General features: G+C 42.8%; 1 protein-coding gene across 1 annotated transcript; it reads left to right on the top strand.

Moving 5' to 3' along the window:
• The first annotated feature begins 2,002 nt into the window (after positions 1–2,002).
• Positions 2,003–25,000, top strand: gak (cyclin G associated kinase). Its single transcript, XM_070965411.1, has 29 exons — positions 2,003–2,395; positions 5,641–5,702; positions 6,636–6,695; positions 7,875–7,989; positions 8,392–8,534; positions 8,711–8,836; positions 9,514–9,603; positions 10,074–10,209; positions 10,734–10,846; positions 12,891–12,969; positions 14,438–14,555; positions 16,837–16,886; positions 16,995–17,143; positions 17,387–17,509; positions 17,590–17,723; positions 17,870–18,064; positions 18,176–18,293; positions 18,502–18,581; positions 18,726–18,919; positions 19,081–19,242; positions 19,505–19,671; positions 19,836–20,097; positions 20,188–20,382; positions 20,649–20,786; positions 20,918–21,004; positions 21,132–21,386; positions 21,718–21,866; positions 22,179–22,355; positions 22,513–25,000. Exons 1-29 carry the CDS (start codon positions 2,254–2,256, stop codon positions 22,612–22,614), a joined length of 3,921 nt encoding a protein of 1,306 aa, XP_070821512.1. The 5' UTR covers positions 2,003–2,253; the 3' UTR covers positions 22,615–25,000.
• The last annotated feature ends 354 nt before the right edge of the window (positions 25,001–25,354 follow it).

The raw sequence follows: 25,354 nt of genomic DNA, 5'->3' as shown, positions 1-25,354 counted from the left end.
ATATGGGTGGGTCTGATACCGAAATCACACCAGGAACACTGTGTAACCACACTATATCTTCTAATTTGCCCTGTTGTTATATGATTGGACTTATCACCCATTTAACCACACATGTTTTGACTGTGGCTTTATTAAAGGGGCTGTGGTAAGGCCTTGATAGAGACATTAGCCAAAACATGTGAGAGGATGGAGTGTATGATGATACCACTAATAGTTGTGTTTGTGTGTGTGTGTCTCTGTGTGTGTGTGAGGTTAACTCCATGATGTTGTCATTTAATGAGCTGAGTTGAATCTGGCATGGCTGAAGCACCAATTCAATTCAATTCAATTCAATTCAATTCAATTCAATTCAATTCAATATTCCTTTATTAGTCCCACGAGGGGAAATTCCAGTTTACAGCAGCACCAATAAAGTGGATAGAGTAGTGTAACAGGTGCAAATTGCAAATGCAAATTAAAAACAACAAGTATATACAAAAGAGTGGGATAAAAAGAAAAAACATTGTCCTAAGAAATTGTAAATAATATTTACAGACTGTTATGTACAGGTTGTATTGCACAGATTATTTATCTTATATATTATAGAAACCTACAAGGCAAACCTACAAAGTGGAAATGCACAATGCATCTTTTAAAAAAACAGATTATATGGTCATAACATCCTTTTTCTGTAAATCTTGGAAGTAAGTGAGTAGTGGATTTGACAGTGGCCGTGTAGATTCAAACTATATTTTTGCAAAGTTACTGTAAACCAAACCCAGCGCCCAGCAATTTATTTCATTTAGATTTCATTTTGTAAATCACGCTTAAGCAAGTATGTGATATAAAATTGTCTTGATGTGGCTGAGACCAATGGTTTATTTTATTTGAAAATGCAACAATTGCCTTCCTCTTCACTTCATCTATCTATCTATCTATCTATCTATCTATCTATCTATCTATCTATCTATCTATCTATCTATCTATCTATCTATCTATCTATCTATCTATCTATCTATCTATCTATCTATCTATCTATCCTGGTTGTTAGTGTCTCATCCAGTCATTTGGATCTGGATCATTGTCCCCCAGGAGATTCAGCCTCTTATTCTCCATCTCTTCCTAGTTTGCATGCTATCATGAATCTCTCTCCCTCTGAGTGATTGTCCTTCCAAACTGTGTGCTGTCTCCTCTATGTTTGTGTGGCCTGTCCTCTGTCAAGGTTTCCATGGTGGAGAACAGGTTATGTGACTCAGGTTTTACCTGACCTATCAATGTCCTCCTGGATCCATACACTTCATTTATGTTTAACAAGATAAGATAAGATTGCATCATAATCTGTGTGCCCAGTCATGTTGTTGTTCTGTTCTGTACATCTATTTGCACGTCTGTCTAACAGAAATGGATCCCACCTCTGTGGCTCTTGACATGACATGTCTGTAACTTATTAAACTGATGCACTTTTTGAAAGTCACCTTGTTGACCCTAAATCAAACACCTAAACTTTACCTAAATATGTCCAGTAGATGGCGTACTAATACACGATATTATGAACTGCAAGACTATTACTCTGACACGGGTGGATGTGTAGATCAGACTCAAGATTCCATGTCTTTTATTCTCTTTTGTCTTTAATTTGATGAATGTTTTTAAGCTTGACAACACAGTTTGACTCTACAATATCCAACAATAAAGAATATATATTATAAATGTTCTGAAAAAGAAAATTTCTTAATTCGTTTATTGCCAAATCTTTAGTGGTAGTAGTAGTAGTAACAATAATAATCATAATCATCATTGTCAGGCGACTCTTTTCTGCATTTTAGAAAAATCTCAGTTAATTAATGCTAATGAACTTATATCAGTGCTTTCTGTCACTTAACACTAATAAGAGAATAGAACAGTATGTACAGAAGAAATACAGAAATTAATGTCACAGTCGATTTAAACACGTTGCGACACGCTAACATTTTCTTCAAGCGTCGTTTTTTGTTTCGTAAGTTTTTTTTTTTTTTTGGTCGTCACATGACTGAATCGTGTCCTGACGTCATCACCCTTCACGGAAGTCAGCAATGGAGATGGTAGCGGCCTCGTCAGCCTAGCAGCAGGAAGAGGATGTTTGCTTCCAGTGAAAGGATAACATCGCCTGTTTGTAAGCCTTTATAACAGAGTAAACTGCCGTAGAGTGTTTCTGCTGAGCCTGCTGGGATTTAAACGCCACATTCCCTCACCTGGAGCCGGCCTCTGTGAGCCTGAAGCAGGGCGCTGGAGAAAATGTCCCTGTTCCAGTCGGCACTGGATTTCCTAGCCGGGCCCGGCTCGTCCGGAGCAGCCAGCCGGGACCAGAATGATTTCGTCGGGCAGGTCGTTGAGCTCGGTGACATGAAACTGAGAATCAGGAGGGTGATCGCGGAAGGTGAGATGGTGTAACGTTACCACCACGAGAAATGTTGACGATAACGTCCTCGGCGGTTAGGCACGCTAGCTAGCTGAACGAGCTAAGAGGCTAGCTTGACTGACATACTTCGACTCTATGATAAAAGCGATTACAGCTGCAGAGCTATGAGTCACCAAGTAAACACCGGCTGATAATTTAGTTTCCTGTGTGTCTTATAAGCATTAGCTCGCTTTCCAGTTTGGGATGTGTAGAGGTGACACAGAAACAGTTTTAACTTTGAGCTTGTCTTGTGCGTTACCATCTTTTCTTGTTAAACTGCAACGTTACCGTACAGATCATCACCAAGTTAGATCATAACAGAGAGGCCAGGAAGGCTGAATGGAAAGACTGAATGGAAAAATTACCGACGACAGTGTTATTACCAAAACCTCTTACTGAACAGGGAATGTCAAGGACTCAGTGTTTGATGTTATTTACACAAACAGCCCAGTCTAAGCATCTGCAGAGCTTTGCTGGATCCTCTCTTGTGACATCAGTACACCTTCCTCACTGATCCCTGCGTTTGTGAAACGTTTATCCACGTGTGTCTAACTAGGGCTGCAAAAGAAAGACAGTTGGAGAAGAAAAGAGGCAATGTGTTGATGAAACCTGGTTTTCAAATTTCCAATTTGGTCCTTGAAAGGTCAGCATCAGGAAAGTGGGGGTTTTGTCCACGTGACTCTTATGAATAGGATTTTCTTTGTTCATTGTGTTTGATATTTAGTTTTCTTTAGCAAGTTTCCTCATCAATTGCTGCAAAATTTTAAGGAAATGCTATTTCAGCAACTGTGGTTTATAATAAGGTAGTAATAAGGTGTCAGAGATTGAATCTATGCCGGCTTGTTTGTATGCAGCAAAACATCTGTGTCTGATCAGAGGACTTTTGCGAAACCACAGATCAGGCTTCCTCTTTGTGGCGCTGATAAGGGATGCTTGATCTTGTTGCAAAGCAGTGAGACAATCTGTCTATAATGTCATACATGGTTAGTTACATTCCAGAAATATTGGGACACTGAGTAAAACATAAATATAAGAATCTTTTTTTAACATGTAGTCCATTGAAAATGATGCAAAAACACCTGTTTGGAACATTCCACAGGTGAACAGGTTGATTGGTAACAGGTGATAGCATCATGATTGGGTAAGAAGTTGTTTACAAGCGAGGATGGAGAGAGGTTCACCACTTTGTGAACACATGATTTATTGTGCAGAGGATGATACTACATGGGTAACGTGTTTTTCACAGCGTCCCAACTTTTTTGGAATCAGGCTTGTATTTGTCTTAAAAAAGTACTTGTTGTAGCAGATGGTGAGAATCAAGATCACTTTACACCAACCTTTGTCCTTTTCAAGCATCCTGCTGTTTGAAAAGTGTCTCTGTTGTGTGTCCTCACCAAGATCTTTCATGAGCGAAAACAATGAACGGCTGTTCTATTTTTTTTTAGAGCCGTGACTAGTTTATCTGTCTGCTGTGCCAGCCACGTGGGCAGATAGGCGACAGTCATTCCACAAGGATATACTTGGGTAGCCACATATTACTCTCGGATCAATTTGAGAAACCACTCCGCTGTGTTGGTCATGAAAGAACAAGTCACCACACAAGCGGTGACTGTCACCATGAGCTCAGTGACACAACCTGAAGAGGAAGACTCTGTCCTCTTCAGGTTAGTGAGGCAGAGATCACATCTTCAAATAGCTAAACAGGTTTTCTGGAACTGTGGCAGCTGTACGGCCTTTTCTTTCTTTGGGCTTTTGTGGCCTCCTCTGAGCAGGTTGACAGAAGACAAGAGAGGTCTCTTTATTCAGAGCTAGAGTGGCTAAGCCGTGCTTCATTCCTTATGTATGCCTGTAATTATTCAATACAAGCGCAAAGATTATACCCAAGTAAAATTTAATAAGTTTTGGTATGATGGAGTAGGATCTTAAATTCATGAATTAATTTATGTTACTGTATGAATGGATTGGGAATTGGAGCTAAGTAAATGGAGCCTTTCGATTTGCCTTCCTTTTGCCAGCACAAAACAGAGGAAAGCATGTGATCCCCGCAGGGAAGGGTGTGCGTTCTTCAAGCAAATTCACTGCCACTGCACATAAATGTTGCTGTGACAGACAGTAAAGGATGTGCTGGTTTGATAGCTGGCTATGACTTGTGCTAAAGTATGTCTGAAGTTCAGGGAATGAGCTTAAAATGCAGTTAAACCAGTGTTCATATTCAGTGCTAAAGGCAGGAGGTCAAGTGTGACCATCAGGTCGCGTGGGCAATCTTCCCTTTTGCGAATAAAGCTGTAAAGGCTAGAGCCTCGACTGGGCTCATTCCAGTTTTCACACAGCAAAGTAAGGCTGGTCGTTGATTTACCCATCACTATGGCAACATCCCCATGGCCTTGTTTGGACTGTAACTCGCTAAATACATTTTCTTGTGAGCACAAGACAAACACCAAAATTGAACTACCACAAGAAGTGAATGGTGGTGTATTGATGGATAGGAATTACTTATGATTATGTATTTGTAGTTATTGTAATGATTCTCATGACCAATCGTCCATTTAAGCTCTGGGCTCTCAGTAGTACTGATTTGTAGAATTGTAAGGTGTGGTCCTGTTCTATAGAAATGTATGTAAGGTCTGTAAAAGTATGTCCAGCTGTATGTTTTTCAGCCAAACATCGCAGAACGTCCTTCCAGGCAAACTGATTCTCCTTTCTCCCCACTAGCTGTGTAGTTATTACTGCAGCATTTGCCCTTACAAGCACCAGTTCAGCTTTCAGCCACACGTTCAGTGAAATGGTCTACGCTCATCCATGGCCCGAAAGCTCGAGACGTGAGCTTGTGACGGAACGTTTTCCTGTATCGTTCTTGGGCATGACGCTTAAATTGGCTGTTCAGTGGCCAGCAGATAAGACTGTGGTTATTCCTGGCAGCTGCCTGGTTTAAGTGTTCATGGGTGTGTGAAGCAGGGCGTTGCTGGAGGTTTGAGGGCTCTCAGCGGTCACAAGATAAAAACGAAACGAATTCAGTTTCCTGTGGAATGAAACGGGTTGTCTGGTATGCTGTACACAAGCACAATTAAAGATCAGCTGTTGGATGTGTCTCTCAGATATGTTCCCTTTACTTCTGACCCCTTTGTCTTTTAATAGCTGATTGGTGATGATGTGTTTCATAGCTTCAGAGTCCGTCTGCTGTTCACTGTAAATGACACCCTGGTTGCGCTCTCTTCTTTTCTCAGGTGGATTTGCCTTTGTGTATGAAGCCCAGGACATGAGCAGTGGTAAAGACTATGCCCTCAAGGTAAGATACAGATGCATCCGCTCAGAACATTTCACCTGTTGCTGCTTGTTTCATGTGGAGCCACTCGCTGCTTTGCCACTCAGTATTGCACATTGGTTCATTCATGCATTTCTCAGCAGGCCTGGCAATGTCTAGGAATGATTCACTGAACCTAATCTGAGTATACACGGTGTTATTACATATGACTGTTCATTAAAATTCAAGTTGGTGTGACCCTTCACAGTATGCTACGCTTACTGCATATTATTGAACTGTTAAAGGGTTTGGATGTACGAATGCGGGCAGCTGCTTCTGCTGCTGTGCCGTCGATCGCACTGCTGACGAAACGTTCTGGCTGTTATTTAGAGACCGACAAGTCTCTAGCACAGTTTTGATTATGTGGGACCATCTGCTGCGTGCTTTATTATTCTGTCCATGTTGTAAGCGTACTGCTGAACTATGTAGGGTTAAGATGCTGTGTGTTGTTATTTCCAAAGATCAGACATTAAAGGCCCAGTGTGTAGGGTTTAGTGGTGTCCAGCGGTGAGGCTGCAGATTTACAACCAGCTGAATAGTCTTTGCCCCACTCACCCCTAAGATGCCCACAAAAAACTTAAGAGGCCCTCTTCAGAGCCAGTGTTTGGTTTGTAGAAACATGGCGGTGCACCATGGAGGAAATATTGGGCTCTAAGGTAACGAACACACAACAGTTCTTATTTTCAAAACATAATTGTGAGTGTTATAGTCAATTTCTCCCAATAGATTCCCCTATCCTGTTTGATCTGGCATCGAAATCAGTTTTCTCATGATCACAGCAAACACTATATAGCCCGTTTATTGATGCAATATGCTGGTTCAGACCTCTTAAGTGTGTTTCATAAAAAGATGATGCGTCACCTGATCACAGAACAGCGACAACCCAATGGTCTTTGTGTGTGTGTGCGTTTGTTTCAGAGGTTACTGTCCAACGAAGAAGAGAAGAACAAGGAAATCATACAAGAAGTCTGCTTCATGGTATCCTTTACTGCTTCCAGACACTCAAGAAAAGACTGTTTTTTTTTTTTTCTTATTCGCAGTGTGGGACAGTTCTATTTTGGCACATAGTAAAGGATGACATGTGACAAAGGCAAGTTAAACTCTAACCCATGACTTTACAAGAGTGTGGAATGTGCCTCCAGCATTGCGTACTGTCATCAGTAGATCACTTTAATTTCATTGGCAGGGCCACACAATGCCAGAATGTGCAATCCAGGAACTAATATGTATTTACAGTGCTTAGATTTATATTAGCACTGTGGTTTCACAAACACAGAGTGCTGTGTCTTATGTGGTTGCGTCTTTAAAAAGCCTGTCATTTTTCTAAAGCACTGTACTGTGTTTCTTGTTTGAGAGGAAATGATGAGCAGGGCAGAAAATGCATAATTCTCACTGCGTTTCATTCACAGTTGCACGGCTCCATGTTTGTTTGTTTGTGTTGCCTTCATGCAGATTTCCTGCCTGCATCCGCGCCGTGTGGAAGAAGGCATAGCATCATCCAAGTGATGACAAATAGTGCAGTGCAGAGCATAATATGAAAGGATAGATGCTTTTCCATCATCACACAGTGTGTGTCATCCTATGACACAGCCTGTGGCTGCCATGAGGAATAAAGTAAATGCACTGAAGCATCCATTGAAGTTCAGTATCTCAGTTACAGTTTTCATCCGTGAGAGAACTGTCTGTGGAGGGAACTGACAAACCTTTTGGCCGGCAGCTAGAAAAGCCAGGACATCTCCTGCGCAGTTGGGCAATAGTTGTTTCACGCCGTATAGCACATTGTGGAGTCACAGGCCATTTGTAAATGACGCACTGTGTTCCTGGTTCTGTTGCAACATTTTGCTTTAGAACTAAAGCCTCGAATGCTGACGAGGCAGAAAAATCAAGTCTAAAGTGAATTCTTCCCATCACCCAGCCATAATCTCTTCCTGCTTCCACTGTTTGTCCAGCACACTACAGCACAGTTTCAGAAGAGCAATCGCTCCTGTTTGGTTTTGGTTTAGATTTCTGCAGTGTCCAATGATTTTTATCATAAAAAGCACCCCGAGGAGGTGAATCTACCATCTTTGTCGCCAGGGAAATGACTGAGCTGAAGCCAGGCTGGATGCCTCAGTCATCTTTTTTTGCTGCATGCTCCTTGACCTGCCTGCTCTATAGAAAAAGCTGTCGGGTCATCCCAACATGGTTCAGTTCTGCTCTGCCGCCTCCATCAGTAAGGAGGAGTCGGACACCGGACAGGCCGAGTTCCTGATCCTCACCGAGTTGTGTAAAGGTAGATACACACTTTCCTGCACGCACAGACTTCTCCTCTGCCTGAACCTCTTTTGATTTCTTCACCACTGAATCAGCACTTACTCAGTCATCAAACCGAATTGCAGTTAATCTGAGTCGTCAGATCCATTTCCAACTAACTCTCATGACCCTCATGATGAAACGACTTCCCGTCTGCAGCCTTTCCACTTCCTGCTCTACTTCCTTTCTGTTCAGTCTGACTGTTCATCTACAGCAGACTTTGTGTTCATCCAGCATTGTAAGCCACTCTTTACTTACCCTTGAAAATTAGGTATTAGCATCTCATATCTTGCATAGCTTCCTGTCAAAGGGCAAAAAAGGCATGTGGGTACTGACTGGTGGGTTTTCAGTCATTCATCTGTCTGTATCTCTCCTGCCTCAGGTCAGCTGGTGGAGTTTATAAAGCGGGTAGAGCAGCGGGCTCCCCTGTCATGTGACACCGTGCTGAAAATCCTCTACCAGACGTGCCGCGCCGTACAGCACATGCACAAGCAGAAGCCTCCGATCATACACAGAGACCTCAAGGTTTGTCATGGCGTGGTAGTCGATGATGAAGAGTCCATAGTATGAATGAAGCACCTCAACGACTACATTTAAAATAAGATGCTGCAATTTAAAGCACAAATTAGGGGATATTATGAGTTCTAATTAAATATGTATTGACTGATATGATAACCCGCTGCTTTCTTGATGTGTTGCAGATTGAGAACCTCTTGATTAGTAACCAGGGCACCATCAAGCTGTGTGACTTTGGCAGCGCCACCACAGTGTCACATTACCCCGACTACAGCTGGTCGGCACAGAAGAGGTCCATGGTGGAGGATGAGGTACACTCACACACACACACACACACACACACACACACACACACACACACACACACACACACACTCAAACATCAGTTAAGGTTCATCTGCGCAGTGTTATCCTTATACAATACATTGAAATCCAAATTTCAGCCAGTTTTCCATGAATGCATCTTATATTCTCATCTGAGAGGAAAAAGAACAAACAACACATTCAGGTTTGCAGTGGATCAGTGGCAATACTGGCGTCATGGTGTTGGGCAGGAACCAGAGACCTTTGATTGAATTAACAGCTAGGAAGGAAGCGCTGATCAATCAGTTTAATTATATTTATGCCATAACCACAGAGACACACACACACGCAGGAGCTTTGCCACGGATGACCTCAGTATGTGGGTCCCCAGTGAAGCTGGTTTCTCGGCGTAATAACTTGTGTGATAGCTGTTTAGTTTCGATGGGAATAATTTGTTTCTGAAAGCACAGATTAACCCTCTGTGGGGACAAGTAACAGTGTGTCCTTTTCATGACAAATAATCAGAAGAAAGATGTTTTTCCTCAAAGCTTTTTCTTCATTTCATACATGTCTTTCAGACCACAGACCAACAGTTGACGATAGCAGGGTGCTTAGCTCAGGTTTTATCCACTGCAGTTGTGTTTGTGTATTTAGTTTTTTTTTTGTTGTTGTTGTTCATGTGTAGATCACAAGGAACACCACTCCGGCTTACCGAACACCAGAGATGATCGACCTTTACTCCAACTTCCCCATCAATGAGAAACAGGACATCTGGGTGAGAGCTTTTACCTTTTTTATTTTCTGCTCCCTGATGTCACAGCTCATGCTGGACCAGTCGTGGTTAAGAGTTTCCTGTTCTTACAGCCGAGCTAACGGTCTGTGGAAGAGACAGTTTTTTTTAACAAGAGAAAATCGTGTTATTCTTCTGTCTGGGAAAATGCAGTTTCATGTTTTCAGGCTCTATATAATACGTATTTCCTTTCACAGAGACAAAATAAAAACAGTGACTTGTCACACAGGACGCACAACAGAAACACAATGGCCTCCACAGAGCCTGTTGAAGCTGATTATTAAGAGTCATTTCACTCACACGTCAGCTCGTCCTCTCTCCGTTAGTTGTTTGTACACAAGAGCCACTTCTGTCTTCTGTCGGGACTCTTTCATGGTTTCTTTTCTTTTCTTTTCATAAAGAAAGGCAGCTTTAGGGTTTATCATGATCTTTGTTATCTCCTCCCTCCTGTGCAGGCCCTAGGATGCATCCTCTACCTGTTGTGTTTTAAGCAGCACCCATTCGAGGAGGGGGCCAAGCTGCAGATCGTCAACGGAAAGTACTCCATCCCTCAGAACGACGTCAAGTACACTGTGTATCACGACCTCATACGTACGTACCTTTGCTCTGCGTCTTCTTCTTTCTGCCTGGCTGTCATCTCTCCCTCCAGGTTTCCTCTGTTCTTGCCACCCATAAGTCACAGCTGTCAGCACGGGTCAAATTTACTGTCAGCTTAACCAACCAGAAATATGTTTAGGATTGAACTTCTTAACATAAAGTCCACATAGACAACGGCGGAGACAAATGCCATGGCTGCAGTACCTGCACCTTATTTAAAGCTTATCTAATTAGGTTGAACAGCTCCACCTGGTGGTCAAGTCAAATCTGTCCTTTTCCTGCACACAGTGGCCCTAAAATCTAATAATTAACCTAAAAAAACACCTTTGAATTTAAATAGTGTTTACCTTGGTTGTTGGGTATGTGACTAATGACAGATGGTTACTAACTAATCATATGCACCCTCGATTTCCATAGTTTTAAAAGTAAATGGTAATATTGTTGTCTTCCTCATCAATTGTTTCCTGTATGAATCTCCTCCTCCTCCTCCTCCTCCTCCTCCTCCTCCTCCTGTCCAGGTTCCATGTTGAAGGTGAACCCGGAGGAACGTCTGTCCATTACAGAGTTGGTCAACCAGCTCCAGGAGATAGCAGCAGCACGCAATGTCAACCCCAAGTCTCCCATCACAGAGGTGGGCGTGCGCACGTTTGTGTTCCACCACATTAGATTTAAGAAGTGACACTACAGTAAAACTGTGCTGTGTTTAGCACCTAGACATGTTTGGTGCAGTGCTGCACCTGTTGGTTTCTTGACTGAGGTGAAAACAAACAGATAGATGGAGCTAAATTATGGCTGTGGTTGTTAAATGAGTCTATGTCCTTACCCAAGAGACAATGAAGGCATCTCCCGCCATGAAGACTTTATTTCTCCTTCCTCATAAAATAGATTTGACACATCAGTTGATTCGTTTAAGACTTTCCATTCTATTAATGAATGTGTGGTTCACAAGTTTCTCTTATCTTGGTCTAATGTGGTTTCTGCATCGAGCATCAGTGTTCAGTAGGTGACAACTTTGGCCAAGTGCATTTCACAATAAACAAGTCGATTTGCTGAGACACAGAGACGCATCCTCAGTGTCTGCCAGCCTGTGAAGAGGCTATTGACAGGCCGACCACACGGCTCCTTCCGCTGTGTGTGTAATGGTGTCCTCAAATTACTGATGTGGTTACACTTGTTCAGCCTCACATATAACGCGGACACACACACACAGTGGCAGGCTCAAAGGAGTCTGTATTCTCTTTCCCAGGCTCCTCTCTTCCCAGCTGGCATGCTCGCGATGGGTCCAAAGAGACACATAGAGGTGGGAAATGGGTGAAACTGAAATTAAAAACAAGCATGAAGTGATGCCAACACTTCAGTAGTTTTGTGACTGTAACCCCTAACAGGGTTTTTTTTTTTTCATCGACCACTCACAGTAGCTAATTCAGCACAATCAGATTTAAGACTTTAGCCAGGGTTTTGGAGTAGAAAAGCATTTTACCCTGCAAGGTGGCTGACCATGACCAACTAAGCAGCGGCAGCCTCTTATGATTCTCAGCACAAAGCCACAAATCCTGGTGCTTATCACCAAATCCTCAGCCACAGTTGTGATTTATAGTATGTAAAGCTGATTTCAGTGTCAAAAATCTCCAGGTTTACAGTCCTTTCTTCCAACAATGTGTTGATGTGATGCACAATGATATGTATCTGAGCCAGCGTGTGTATCCTGAATTGCTCTTTACATCACAGTTAAAAATACTTTTTGATAGTGTATGATTTTTTGGAAATCATACACTGCTTACCACCGTATGAAAATCAGTTTTTCCTGTGCTTTAGTACAGCAGACACTTGAATTTTCCATCTTATTCTTAGTCAATGCAATTCCTCAAAACAAATAAGCGAACTGGAGCAAAGAGTTTTTCCGTTTCTCAACCAATTTCTTACTAACCTGAATCCTGACAAGGCTGCTGAATGTGTGCGGAGTGAAGACAGATTTGGTGATCGCTGATCTGATTAAGGTTAAGAAGGGGCTTCTCTGCTGGACATAAGGAGAGTATAATCCTCCTCCTCCTCCTCTCTCTGCTGCTTCGCGGCTCAGACATATGGAGAGGCAGACTGCGAGATGGAGCAGAGAGGAGGAGAAAACTTGTGAAGGAAGGGAGCAGAGATGGAAGTGAAACACTGAGAGGGAAGTGAGGCAGAAAGCCAGACTCAGAGGCTGTCTGGACGCCTCAACGCAGACGCAGACAGACAGTCCTGATCTGAAAACGACTCCGTCCAGCACGTCTGATGCGAACTGTTTTTAATCGACTTTTTGGAAATCGTGCGAAGTGATTTTACATTTAAGGACGAGACTTGTCTTTAACGCTCAGGATTTGATTGATGCTCTTTTTCTGTTTCTCTGTTTGTGGTCCTCTGACTGTCCCTATTTTTATTCTTTGTTGGCAAAGGGTTTTTTTGTAGATGACTTTTTTTTTTCCATTTCAAAGGATTATGTTTGTTTTTCTGATGATTTTCTTTTCTCTCTCTGTTAACCTCTTTTTGGTTGCTGCTCCTCATTCGTATCTTTAGGCAATAGGACTTTTTTTTGTTTGTTTTTTGGTCAGCTTAGCTTCCGTTTTGTTGACCTACCTGTTACAATGTTGACTGCGTACTACTGTTGGCGTCCAGTGTATGACGGCTATGAATGTCTGCAGCTGCTGGAGCAGAACGGAGGCTTTGGCAACAACGGAGCCCAGCCGCCCATGCAGATCCACAACGTCCACAACAGTGCAGGTAAGCGTTTGCCTGCCATTGTTATGCTTTCTGTGGACAGTGTTTCAGTGGAGGGTTTGCAGCTTTGTTTTTGTTGACCTGTTTTTAGAAATGAAATTTGAACAGCTCATTGATTTGCTGAAGGACAGTCCATAACCTCATAAGGGACCTCAAGCATTTCCATCAATTTGTTATGCTGCACTCCAATGAAATAACTCATGTTACCACTTACAAACAGCCATAGAGCTGACTGATAAATTGTGCTTTTGAGGTGCGATTGAGTCTTTTTTATAACCTGTAGTAATTCTCCATCAGCCGGAAACACATATTCACAAGAGTGTACACACACTCTCACACACCACTTAGCTCCTGTAGAAGGATTTTAATGCTGTGAACACAAGGCTCCTCCGCAGACTGACAAATTCAGGGCTGTCTTCTTCAACACAATAATGCATCTTACAAGCAGAAGTTGCACATGATCATCAATCAAATAGTAACAAAAGTGTACACATGTTAATATATACAAATGCTACATAAAGAAAATCACAGTATATTCAAAGGAAATCTACAATGTATAGACGAAACATGTACCCCCAATAGTTTGCGTCACATACATGACCAATGAGAGGCACCTGTGTCTGTTATAGGGGAAAAAATCCCACCTATATCCCACCTACTCTGCGTTCAGTGGAAGAGCCTTTGCGTTTTGTTAAATCATGATAAATGTAAGAAAATATCCCAAAATAGTGAAGTTTCTTCCTCTCAATTTCATTTTGCTTACTTGGTCATTGTGTTACTGCTTCAAAGCCTGCACACAATGCTCCAGTCACACTGTAACCCACTAACCTCGACTGATCCTGAGTTGCTTTTAGTATCGGCCTGCAGCAGAATAGAAAGGATGAAGCACGGGATTGATTGCCTGCCAAAGCTGAGGGTGCTTGAGAAAACAAACCGGACAGCCACAGACCACATATTGGTATTTGGCACGATGACTTTTGGTGATTTCACACCCGACAGTATGTCTGAAGCAGACTGAAGCAAAGCATGCAAGCAAATCTGTTTTGGGGTTATTTGAATTAAGATTTTTAAGAGCACGATCTGATCTGATTTCTTTCGTTAATCTGCACCTTTTCTCTAAATGAGCATTATAGGCTTGTCGTTTTCCCACCTATACACGCAAACAGCCATGCACACCCACACACAGGCTGCGTACTGTCCATTAAGAGGATTTCTACACAGCAAGTCAGCCATCTGTCGAAAGGCAGAGTATGTTTGCTGTTTCCTCTGAGGAGTAACTCCAGTCCTCCTGTCCGTTCAAACTATCCGGCCTGAGCAATAAATGATGTTGAGTCGATCTGAGCCCTCTGCCCGGGGCCGGCAGGTAGCTGGGAGAAACTGATTTTATTTGATGCATTTACCTCAAAGTACAGCAAACAATCCCTTTGGATCACTTGTCTGCAAAGGTGTCATATTTCTATCACACCCACAGGCGTATACGATCCTGATCAGGCGGGCAGCGGCCTCCTCGATATCTTACGTGGAGGAACAGAGCGCTTTCTGACCAACATAAAAGACACTTCCTCTAAGGTCATCCAGTCCGTAGCCAGGTAAGGTGCTCCGGCCTTGATATCATGATTAATGTTGTTTTGTCATATTCCATTTTCAGGTGTACACGTTTCAATTGTTATGACAGTTCAGTGAGCACTGATTGTGCTTTATTTGTGCATCATGACAGTCAAATTTTCCTCATCTGGCATAGCATGGGCACATGTTGCTGAATTGATTTCATGACTCCTATTATGTTTGTTTTTTTGTTAACCCATGGAGTTGACTTTTCACATTTTGCACTGGCTGCTGTCACTTCACAAATGCCTACTTATTTCTTGTTTAACCTACACAGTTCCACCACCACATCAGCTTTGGTAATCATCACAATTTTGATGATGGGGAAAAAATGAGAGAAAACTGTAAATGTACTGTGTTGAAAGTATGCGTATTTTAAATTCAGGCATCCACCAATTGGCATAGCAGCTTTCTTAACATTACTGATTGTCAGTCATCATGGGTCATCAGAGTTGCATCAACCAGAAGTAAATGTGGGTGATTGCATACATGCAAACTGTCTGTGTAGCTATTCATAACCATACCCCAGATTAACCTTGTCAAAGGAACATTTTGCTACGTGCCTGTGCTCTTCTGCTCTGATGGCAGTTACAAATCTCCCAGCAAAAGACAAACTTTATTTCAGGTTACCTCTAATTGTAGTTCTTTCAACAACACCGGTCATTGTTGATGTGGTCGACAGGCGGCCTCTGTGGCCGATGCATTTGAAAGGGTTGAAAATAAGCAAAGTGTTCCTTCAGTAGCCTATCCACACCCACAGTTCTGATGTTTCATTTGGTTATCCTATCATCGGTTTGTTCCATTTGTTTGGTCATTTTGTTTATTTTTTGTTGTTTCCTTTCTCTGTCCCAATCCCTCATGGTCCCACTATGTGTCCATCACCTAGCAACCCAAGGTAAATATGGGTCGGTGAAGTGCATCAGCTCATGTGTTGCTCTGTGTGCTCCTGTAGTCTGTGTTTGATTTAGAGGAATAAAAAACCCTACTAAGCCGTTTGCCGTGCTGTGTCCGTCATCACAGCTTGCTGATCCTAACATCGCACATTCAATAATTCAGTTGAATGAATGCAGAGTGTGACGTGAATGGACGGATGAGCATCATTTTAGGGATGAATGGAAGAGGGGAGTGATTAGAAAATGACATCAGCGAATGACAGACATGCTGGTGGTGTGGCAGTGATAGTCTCATTACAGCCCCTGCATCATGTCATGTTTGTAAAGCTAAATACAGGAAAGCAGTGCAAATGCAACATCCCTCTGGTCTGTTAAAACTGCTGGCTTCATTTAGTTGCCCTTGTTATAGCCATCATATCATTTGCATGTATCTTTTGTAAGTCTACATCAGTGTTTCTCAGCCTTTTTTTCAGACAGCCCTGTAAGGAAAAACTCTAGGCTACTTGAGTACCCTTACTTGAGTTATTTATTTTTTTTAACTTTGTTGAGCTACAGTCTTTACACGTACCCCCCAAGCAACTTCAGAAGTACCTGGTGTGCAAGTACACCCAGCTGGGAATTACAGGCCTGTATGAATGATTGATTGAATGAATGAATGAATGAATGAATGAATACATTAGTGGTTTGATTAGTTTAAAGGTTTTAATATGGCTCCACTGCTTACTAAATCACCATTTCAGCTATGTCTGTGTCCTAACCAGCATCACCTGTCTGTCCTGACAGCATACAGATAAAATTGAGTGTCATCAGTGTATATAGATATTTCTTTGTTATTTACAGGTGTGTGTGTGTGTGTGTGTGTGTGTGTGTGTGTGTGTGTGTGTGTGTGTGTGTGTGTGTGTGTGTGTGTGTGTGTGTGTACGTACTAAATTTTAATTTTCAGTGGGAAGCATATTGCATCGGTTTTGCTGTAAAATCCAATGTAGACTTTCTATATCAATGAACTGCCAATGATACTGAACACCAAGGGTTTGCTAGATGTATGTGCTACATTAAAGACTTAGAGGAAAGATACTGGGGGATTTATTTAGACTAATTTGCATGTTTGTGGGACAGCCTTCATCAAGGCTGTTTAGACATCTGTAATGTGTGCCTGGCCAGAAATGTCCACTCAGGCATTGGACTTCTCCATCCTGCAACATTGTGGTTTCGAAACCAGAGTTCTCTTAGTATATCTTAATACAAAGCTTTCTTGTTTCTGAACCAGTTTGCATTACCAGGATGTTTTTTTTCTTGTTGTGATTTCTTTTTTCCTTCCTGTTATGTTGTATACCAGCTCCTTTTATAAGTGTACTTGCACTTTCTCTTACAGCTATGCCAAAGGGGACCTTGATATTTCATACATCACCTCCAGAATAGCAGGTATGCATTGCACCCTCATTAGTTACTGATTAACATTTTTAGGAAGAGATAAACCTTTGATGTAAGTTACACATGTTTCTTTGTATTTGTGTGTGTGTGTGTGTGTAGTCATGTCTTTCCCAGCAGAGGGGGTGGAGTCGGCAATAAAGAACAATATTGAGGACGTCCGCCTGTTCCTTGATTCACGTCATGCTGGCCACTATGCTGTCTATAACCTCTCCAGACGATCATACAGGCCTTCTCGATTCCACAACAGGGTATGACGTGTGTGTTTGTGTCCCCCCGTCTCAATGTCGGCCATTGCTTTGAGTGGATAGTATATTTACTCAGTCACAGTGTCAGTAGTGTTTTTCCTCTGTTTGGTGCTGAATTACATAGTTGTATTATTGTTACTGTATTTTGCTCTTAAGTAATGCTAGTCTTTCAGTTTCCTTTGTGCAGCTACACTCGATTCTTGTTTTCAGCTATGTGTGTTTGTGTGTATGTGGGTGTGTGTGTAGGTTTCAGAGTGTAACTGGCAGGTGCGTCGTGCTCCCAACCTCCGCAGTCTCTACAGTGTCTGTAAGAACATGCATCTATGGCTCAAACAAGACCAGAGGAACATCTGTATAGTACACTGTCTGGTAAGTGACTTCTTGCATGCTCAGATGGGATGGGGGTCAAGACCCTGATATAAGTAGATGATCGCCTTTTCTTTCTGTAGGATGGCAGAGCAGCGTCAGCGGTGGCAGTTTGCTCTTTCCTGTGTTTCTGCCGCCTTTTCACCACAGCTGAGGCTGCTGTCTACATGTTCTCAATGAAACGCTGCCCACCTGGCATAGCACCTTCACACAAGAGGTATATGCAAAGTATGAGGTATAGAGGCAGAGTTTGGTTTGTGGGTTAGTGGATTTGACCCTAGAGTCATGGAATAGATCCATTTTTTTGTATTTCATTTCAAGCTTTTACCTCCTGATCCTGATCCTTGATTTTAATTGTTGCAGGTATATAGAGTATATGTGTGACATGATGGCAGAGGAGCCCATCATCCCCCACAGCAAGCCAATAATAATTCGCTCCATCATCATGACACCTGTGCCACTCTTCAACAAGCAGCGTAATGGCTGCAGGCCGTTCTGCGAAGTTTATGTAGGAGACGAGAGAGTCCTCACCACATCACAGGAGTATGACAAGATGAAGTAAGTTGATACACAAGAATGTCTTTCAGCTGTTCCTGGATAAAAGAAGTAAAGAGAATGTTGCTATTTCAGTTATTCATCCTCTCTCTTACACTTTTTCGCTCTTTCCAGGGATTTTAAGATGGAGGATGGGAGAGCGGAGATTCCTCTCAATGTGACAGTCCAGGGAGACGTACTGGTGGTGATCTATCATGCTAGATCTACACTGGGTGGACGTCTGCAGGCCAAGGTATACACACACACACGCGCGCGCGCACACACACACACACACACACACACACACACACACACACACACACACACACACACACAAGGTTATGTGCTGCACACATCAGTTGCTAGCACTTTCTGTATCTCAGTAGTTTTCGAATGGATACAAGAAAAATGGTGAATATAGACAGAACACTGATTATAAATGCCATGCTGTTTTGTTTCAGATGGCATCCATGAAGATGTTTCAGATCCAGTTCCACACTGGTTTTGTCCCCAGAAATGCAACCACTGTCAAGTTTGCCAAGTATGTCCCAAATTTTGAGAAATGTCATTTACTAATCGAGATTGTTGACGCTCAAAGCATCACATTTCTTTTTTCCTGCACAGTAACATCAGCTACAACAGATTTCTCCACTTCCTCTTTCCCATTGACCTGTTCTCTCATCAGGTACGACTTGGATGCCTGTGACATACAGGAGAAGTACCCAGACTTGTTCCAGGTTAACTTGGACATCGAGGTGGAACCCCGAGACAGACCCAGCACCAAGACGCCTCCTTGGGAGGGCTTCCAAACCAAGGGCCTCAACCCCAAAATCCTTTTCTCCTCTCGTGATGAACAGCAGGAGATCCTCAGTAAATTTGGTAGGTGACTTTACCTAAAACAAACGAATACGAGTGTTGGGGTTTACTGTGTGTCTCCATCCATCTGTCTCTCAGATCACTTTTTGTACTGCCCTTTGAAAGCATGTTTTTCGACAGTCTAATGTACATACGAACTTAACATCAAACCCTGATCACTCCAGGTAAGCCCGAGCTGCCTCGTCAGCCAGGTTCCTCAGCCTTTTATGATTCGGAGTCGCCCCAGCCGGCACAGACCCCAGAAGGCTCCAATGCAGCAGAACCAGAATCTCCTGTCAGCACCGATAGCAACGCCAACAACTTCTTCCAGACGCTGGATTGGGAGGGTACTGCACTTGACATCTCCTGATAATATTTTGGATTTAAAATTGCCTGACACTAACCAGAAATCTAAGGCTGTACAAAGCAAAGATTTCTGGTTACTGTCCTCCTTTCCAAATAAGTTTGTTGAAACTTGTTTCCTGCACTAACTCTTCCCAGCCAGACCATAAACCTTCTCTTACCTCTTCATTTAACACCCCTCTCGCTGAGTCAAGAGTAACTTCAAGTGCTGTAAGAGTTCCTCTGATCAGTTTCTCGTACTTGTAGATGTACGTGGCCCTCAGGATGGACCAGACAGTCAAGGAGGGGGATCCATGAATGACCAGGAGGATCTGAGTGATCAATCAGAAGGAGAGTCGTACTCTTACTCTGCCCCTGGTGGGGAGCCACTTTCACGTGACACCAGCGAACAGCTGTTTGATGCTGACTTCCAGGTGGGGAAAATCCTAGAGGACTGATTATGTCATATTATGCCATGAATACGCTATGACTGCCTTCATCATGCACCCTGACTGTGTTAAGAAGTAGTGACAAAATGCTTTACTTTCTTCCTCCATCATTCCATTCACTTCTGTTGTTCCTTGGTGCCCCCCCCCAGACCTCCCCTCCTGCGGCTGAAGAGTCTCCTATCAGTGACACGGCTGACCTCTTGGGGTTGAACTCTGACCCTCAACCTCCTTCCACGTCCTCATCCTCCTCCACTGCTCCTCATCAAGGGCCCCAGGGAGGGATGAAAGCTGCATCCAGCAACAGTGACCTCCTCAACGACCTGTTTGCACCCTCTGCTGGTCAGACAGGAGCAGTGCAGGAAGACTTGTTCTTCAGTGGATCAAACAGTGGGGCTACACCAGATTCGAAACGTAAGGGTCAACGCTGAATAGGTGCTGGTTGCACAACCTTTCAGTTATCCTTCATGCATCTTTTCCTCCCTTGCTGTGCCTGTGTTGCAGCCATGGGCGACCTGTTTGATCCATTTGGGATGGGGTCTGGCTCTGGTGTTGGCTCCAGCGTGGGATCGTCTCGGCAGGCCTCTGGCCCAGACCTGTTTGGAGACTTGCTGGGCTCGGATAGTTCAGCCACCAGCGGGTTCAGCTCAGCTCACAGTAACCCCACTCCTGCCTCCAACACAAGCCTCTTCAACCTCAGTAAGTGCATCAGCTGCTGTGTTGTCACTCAGCGTTATATCCCACATGCTCCTGCTTCATCATATCTCACCTTTTGCTTTGAGGAGATGATTGATTAAACATATCATAATCCAGCTCAGCAGCAACAGACATCCCATATTATTTTTTGAAATATTAGCTTTTGCAGCACCAACTGTTTACCTCTCATCTACAATGTGGGTGTCATCTTCGTCCCTCATGCAAAACAAATTTAACTGGTGACACCTTGGTTGTTCATGTCTTAACAGATAAGCTAGTGAATGATACCCCTAAGATGACATCATCAGCCAGCCATCCAGACCTGCTGGGTGGGTGGGACAGTTGGGCAGCTGGCAGCACTGCTAGCATGAGCACAACCACCAGCAAACCCAAGCACACCAACACAGGTAGGTGTAGGAGTGTTGTGTAGGGGCTGACAGAACGTGTACTGAGCACTATGAATTGCCGGTTTGGTGGGCAGTCTTGCAAACTATGAACCCAGAAAATACTATCTGACATACTGTTACTGTGTCTGCAGCTTCTGGTGTGCCATCTATGTCGAAGGCCAAGTCTCAGACCTTTGATCCTTTTGCTGACCTGGGAAATCTGGCATCCAATTTACCAGGTAAGAGTCCCAGTCAGATATGCAGTTGCCTGTATTGGTGCCTTTAAAAGAGGAAAAACTTCATTTATGAAATTATAAATTCATGAATTTGAGTCAAGTTCCTATCATCCCTCCGTGTTTCTTGCAGGTTCCTCCGGGCCTTCTTTTACCACAAAGACTCCTTCCTCCTCCGCTAAGCCTCAAGCCCAGCCCTGGCAGTCTGGAAGACCCACGTCAGCACAGAACAAACCTTGGATGTCCGGATCAGGATCTGGGTCCACACCTAAAGCACCCTCAGCATCTCAGCCTGCAGGCACTCAGCCCACCAAGCCCAACTACAACCTCAACTTCTCCAGTGTCATTGGTGGGAGAGAGGAGAGAGGAGTCCGTGGGCCTGGATTTGGTAAGAGACCCTGAGTAGAGGCTAAAGGATGAGTTACCCAAGTCGTGGATCATTCATTTTTATGTTTTGATTTTTCAAAACTGTCATTTAAATATTACGTAAATATGGTTTTCCTCAATCAATAGAAATGAATACATGTGATTTGTAATAAGGAATTTGTAATATTCACATCTTTGGAATTGAGTTAAACTGCAGAATGAGTTGTGTGAAAAGAAATCAAACTTTGATTCAGCACAAGACAGTTCCATTCAGCTTTTAATGGATTTCTCCAGTCTTCAGGCTTCTTTGTCTATTTGCATCTTTTGATGTGCTGTACTGTGTTTTTACTCAGGCCCCAAGCCGAAAGTAAAGGAGGATGATTTTGAGGACCTGCTGTCGACTCAGGGTTTTGCCTCTCGGCCTGATAAGAAGGGACCAAGGACCATCGCTGAAATGAGAAGACAGGAGATCACAAAAGACATTGATCCACTTAAATTACAGGTAATGAAATAAATGCATATACATGTTACCCACTGAAAAACAGACTGGAGGGTCTTTGTATCATTAGAATAGCAGGATGAATCTGGTTGAAAAAGTGAAAAGAACAGTGTTAGCCTCTCCCATTACCATCACAGAGGCGTCCTTGAGCCAGGTGCTTTTACTTGCAAGCAGGACTGCTTAGATCTACCCAACATGGCACCTTTTGGCAGGTGATACCCAGAGCCGTGCCTCACAAAGTAGCCTCCAGGTCCTGACCAGTGTTTGTGCATTTTCGCAGTGGTCGTTAAGGTTTGTTGTATTGTCATCCTGCAGATTTTGGACTGGATTGAAGGGAAGGAGCGAAACATCCGAGCGCTGCTGTCAACTCTGAACACGGTGCTGTGGGAGGGTGAAACCCGCTGGAAGCCTGTGGGCATGGCTGACCTGGTGACACCTGAGCAGGTGAAAAAGTACTACAGGAAGGCTGTGCTGATTGTCCATCCAGATAAGGTACAGTATAACATGCTGCTTGTGCATTTAGCCAGTGCAGGAGTATAGCAAAATTGAATTCAGTTTATCACAAATGTTATTTTCAGCATAATTTCCAAGTATTTCAGCTGTCATCTTCACTGCTCTGTATTCATTTGCAAACATATGCACCCTGCAGGCAACGGGCAAGCCTTATGAACATTACGCTAAGATGATCTTCATGGAACTGAACGACGCCTGGTCAGAGTTTGAGAACCAGGGATCCAAAGCACTCTTCTAAAACCCTGGTCTGGATCCCAGCTAGACCAGACCAGACCAGACCAGACCGGACTGGATTTGGCCTAACCAAACATGGGTTAGATGGGGCCAGATTGGACAGGACTGAGCCCACATTGGGCCTTTGGGGGCACAGAGCCTCTGAGAGGTGTCCTCTCTACCATTCCCTTCACTCCCTTCGTCCTTCTTTACTTTCTTCTGTTTCTACAGTCATGGAAAAAGACATCTTGCCTCATGTCCAGCTGTAGTGAAAATTTCCTCACTGGTTCAGAACGAACCAGTCAAATAAACATTGTGATAGGTCTTAAACTCACTGCCTACCTGTACGACTGCCTGAGTGGTGCTGCAAACATCAGGAGGGAGGAATGGGTGACAATCACATGAAGAAGAGAAAATGGGAAAAAAAATCAGACAAACAAGGACTTTTAAAATGACTAAGCTGTTTGCCATGACAGCAGTGTTCCAGTAAAACATGAAATGACCCTACACTAAGAAAACGCCGGTAGCTTTTGGCTGCTAAGTTTGTCAGCTGTGCCTGGCACTTTTGCAGACAGCCATTTATTCAGCTGGCTGGTTAAGAAAATACATAAATAAAACTGAACATGGCTTTAAAGTTTTCCGCATACCAGTTTGCAAAACATTTGAATGTTAAGTTTTTAAGCTTAAAAAAAATACTGCTGATGAATTTTGGCACGTACCCGCGACCAATGGACAAGAGGAAAAAGCCCTCTATCCTGTCTCTAATGCAAAAGTAGGATTAAAACCTCCCCAGGATTTTGAAACAAGGTAAATCTGTTGATAATACCCAGTAATACTCTGAAGAGCCGCTGCTGCACCTTTTGGGATCAACGCTTGGTTGGGTTTGCTCTTGAGCCGTTTCCTCTTCAGAAAGACAAGACTATTGCCTGCTGAACACTACTAGTGCTGCTTCTACCGTCACAGTTACTGCTACATACACTCCTCAGATTGATGTTAAAACCTGCATCCCAAACTTCAGACATCCGGAAGGAGTTGAACTTGTTTTTGAGCCCCATATAAACCCGAGCGGGCAGTCTGTCGTTATTTGAAGTGCTCTTTTAAATCCACCCACTCAGGCTATACTGTGTAGCTAACAGCATGCTCCCTCCACAGCAAACCTCGAAACACCAGGAGGTATGTGTGTGTTTGATTTCAAACCAGGGTAGTCCACACGGGCAGAGGGGGCTTCTTCTTCTTTTTTTTTTGAAGTGCTCTTTTCTTGTAGCAGAAATAGATGAGTCTACCTGCCTGATTACGCTGAGCGGAAGACTTCCTGCCTACCCAGTGCTCACACAGCTCATTGCTTTCGAGCACCTCCATCATCACTGTCATTATTAACCCCTCTCTTTGTCTCTGGAAGCTCCAGTGGACTTTTTTTTTTTTTTTGGACATTGCGTAGGAGATCAAAGTGAAGGAATGAAAAGAGAATATGGTGATTTCATTTGGTTTTACTCTTTCTTGTGTTGTTTGTGTTCATCCTGAGCTTTGAGCTTAATCATCACTTCAGTGTAAATATAGAAATATCATCCATCAAGTGGCTTTACTGAGTTTTCAGCCTGGGCAATTGATTTGTTATTGAGCTTCACGTTCACTGCGTGCGTGCGTGCATGTGGTTCTTCCTGGGGGATGGTCATAAAACCTTGTTGGACATCATGCTTTCTTGTCTGCAATCACAGTCTTTTCTCGCTTAATTTAATTTTCTCAGCCTCTTCCACACTTTTTTTTTGTCTTTTTTGCTTTTTTTCTTTATTTTTTTATTTCACATTTTACCTCATGGACCAATCAAATCACCTGTTTTCTTATTTATTATGATGTTTTTTGATGGGAGGGTTGGGGTTATAATGACATGTATTCATGCATATTAATGGCACAGGTGAAATTTTTCAGATAATATATAAGTGGAATGTGCTGAGTGCAAGCGGCACAGTCGTTGGTTGATCACAGTGAGTCTGTTTGTTGCTGTTTTCATTCCAAATCATCTATTATTAATACGAATGTGCTTTTACAAATATATATCCTCTCTGTTGTTAAGTAGTATGTGTTTATCATTTGTTCAGTCTGTCTTTCTGTTGTTAGTTTTTGTTTGTTTTTCTTTTCCTCTTAAGGCAGAACTGAAGTTGTTGCTTCTGTTTTTGCATTTTGACATTTTGTTAAAATTCCAACACGAGGGGCCAGTAAACTGAAGTAAGAAAAAAAGTTAATCAACTGATGCTTGAAATTCAGTTGATACTCTCTGACAGTATGATCACAGTATAACAAGGGGGGGATTGCAAAACCACATCGGCAGTGTTTACTGTACCAAATTACATCATACTAATATGAATGTAGATTTCAGTGCAAAAACAAATAATTAAAAAAATCTTTTGATCTGTTTAATTGTGTTTATTTTAAAGATTTACAGTGGCTTCACATTCATGACCTGCTACTTTTTCAGAGCTGGAAACCTCACAGTCCGTGTGCCTTGGTACTGAGTATGTTTTTTTTTTTATGCGTCTCGTTCCAGCTTTGACTTCAATGATCTTCATGTACCATTTTGTTTGGGACCAGTAAGTGTTAATGATTTGAACGACTAAATGACTTCAAATATTGATTACATTTAAAAAGAGAGTTAAGACAAGTGGGTGCTACCACCAAGTCTGAAGATAAGTTGAGTATTCTGGTCTAAAAAATATTAAGTTTACTCTATGGTAATGGTTTGTGAGCAGGAACAACCCCATTCTATACCT

This window comes from Chaetodon trifascialis, chromosome 6 (genome assembly GCF_039877785.1).
Source record: "Chaetodon trifascialis isolate fChaTrf1 chromosome 6, fChaTrf1.hap1, whole genome shotgun sequence".
Taxonomy (NCBI): Eukaryota; Metazoa; Chordata; class Actinopteri; order Chaetodontiformes; family Chaetodontidae; genus Chaetodon; species Chaetodon trifascialis.
The sequence above is the reverse complement of the archived record's forward strand: the minus strand, read 5'-3'. Positions and strand labels throughout refer to the sequence as shown.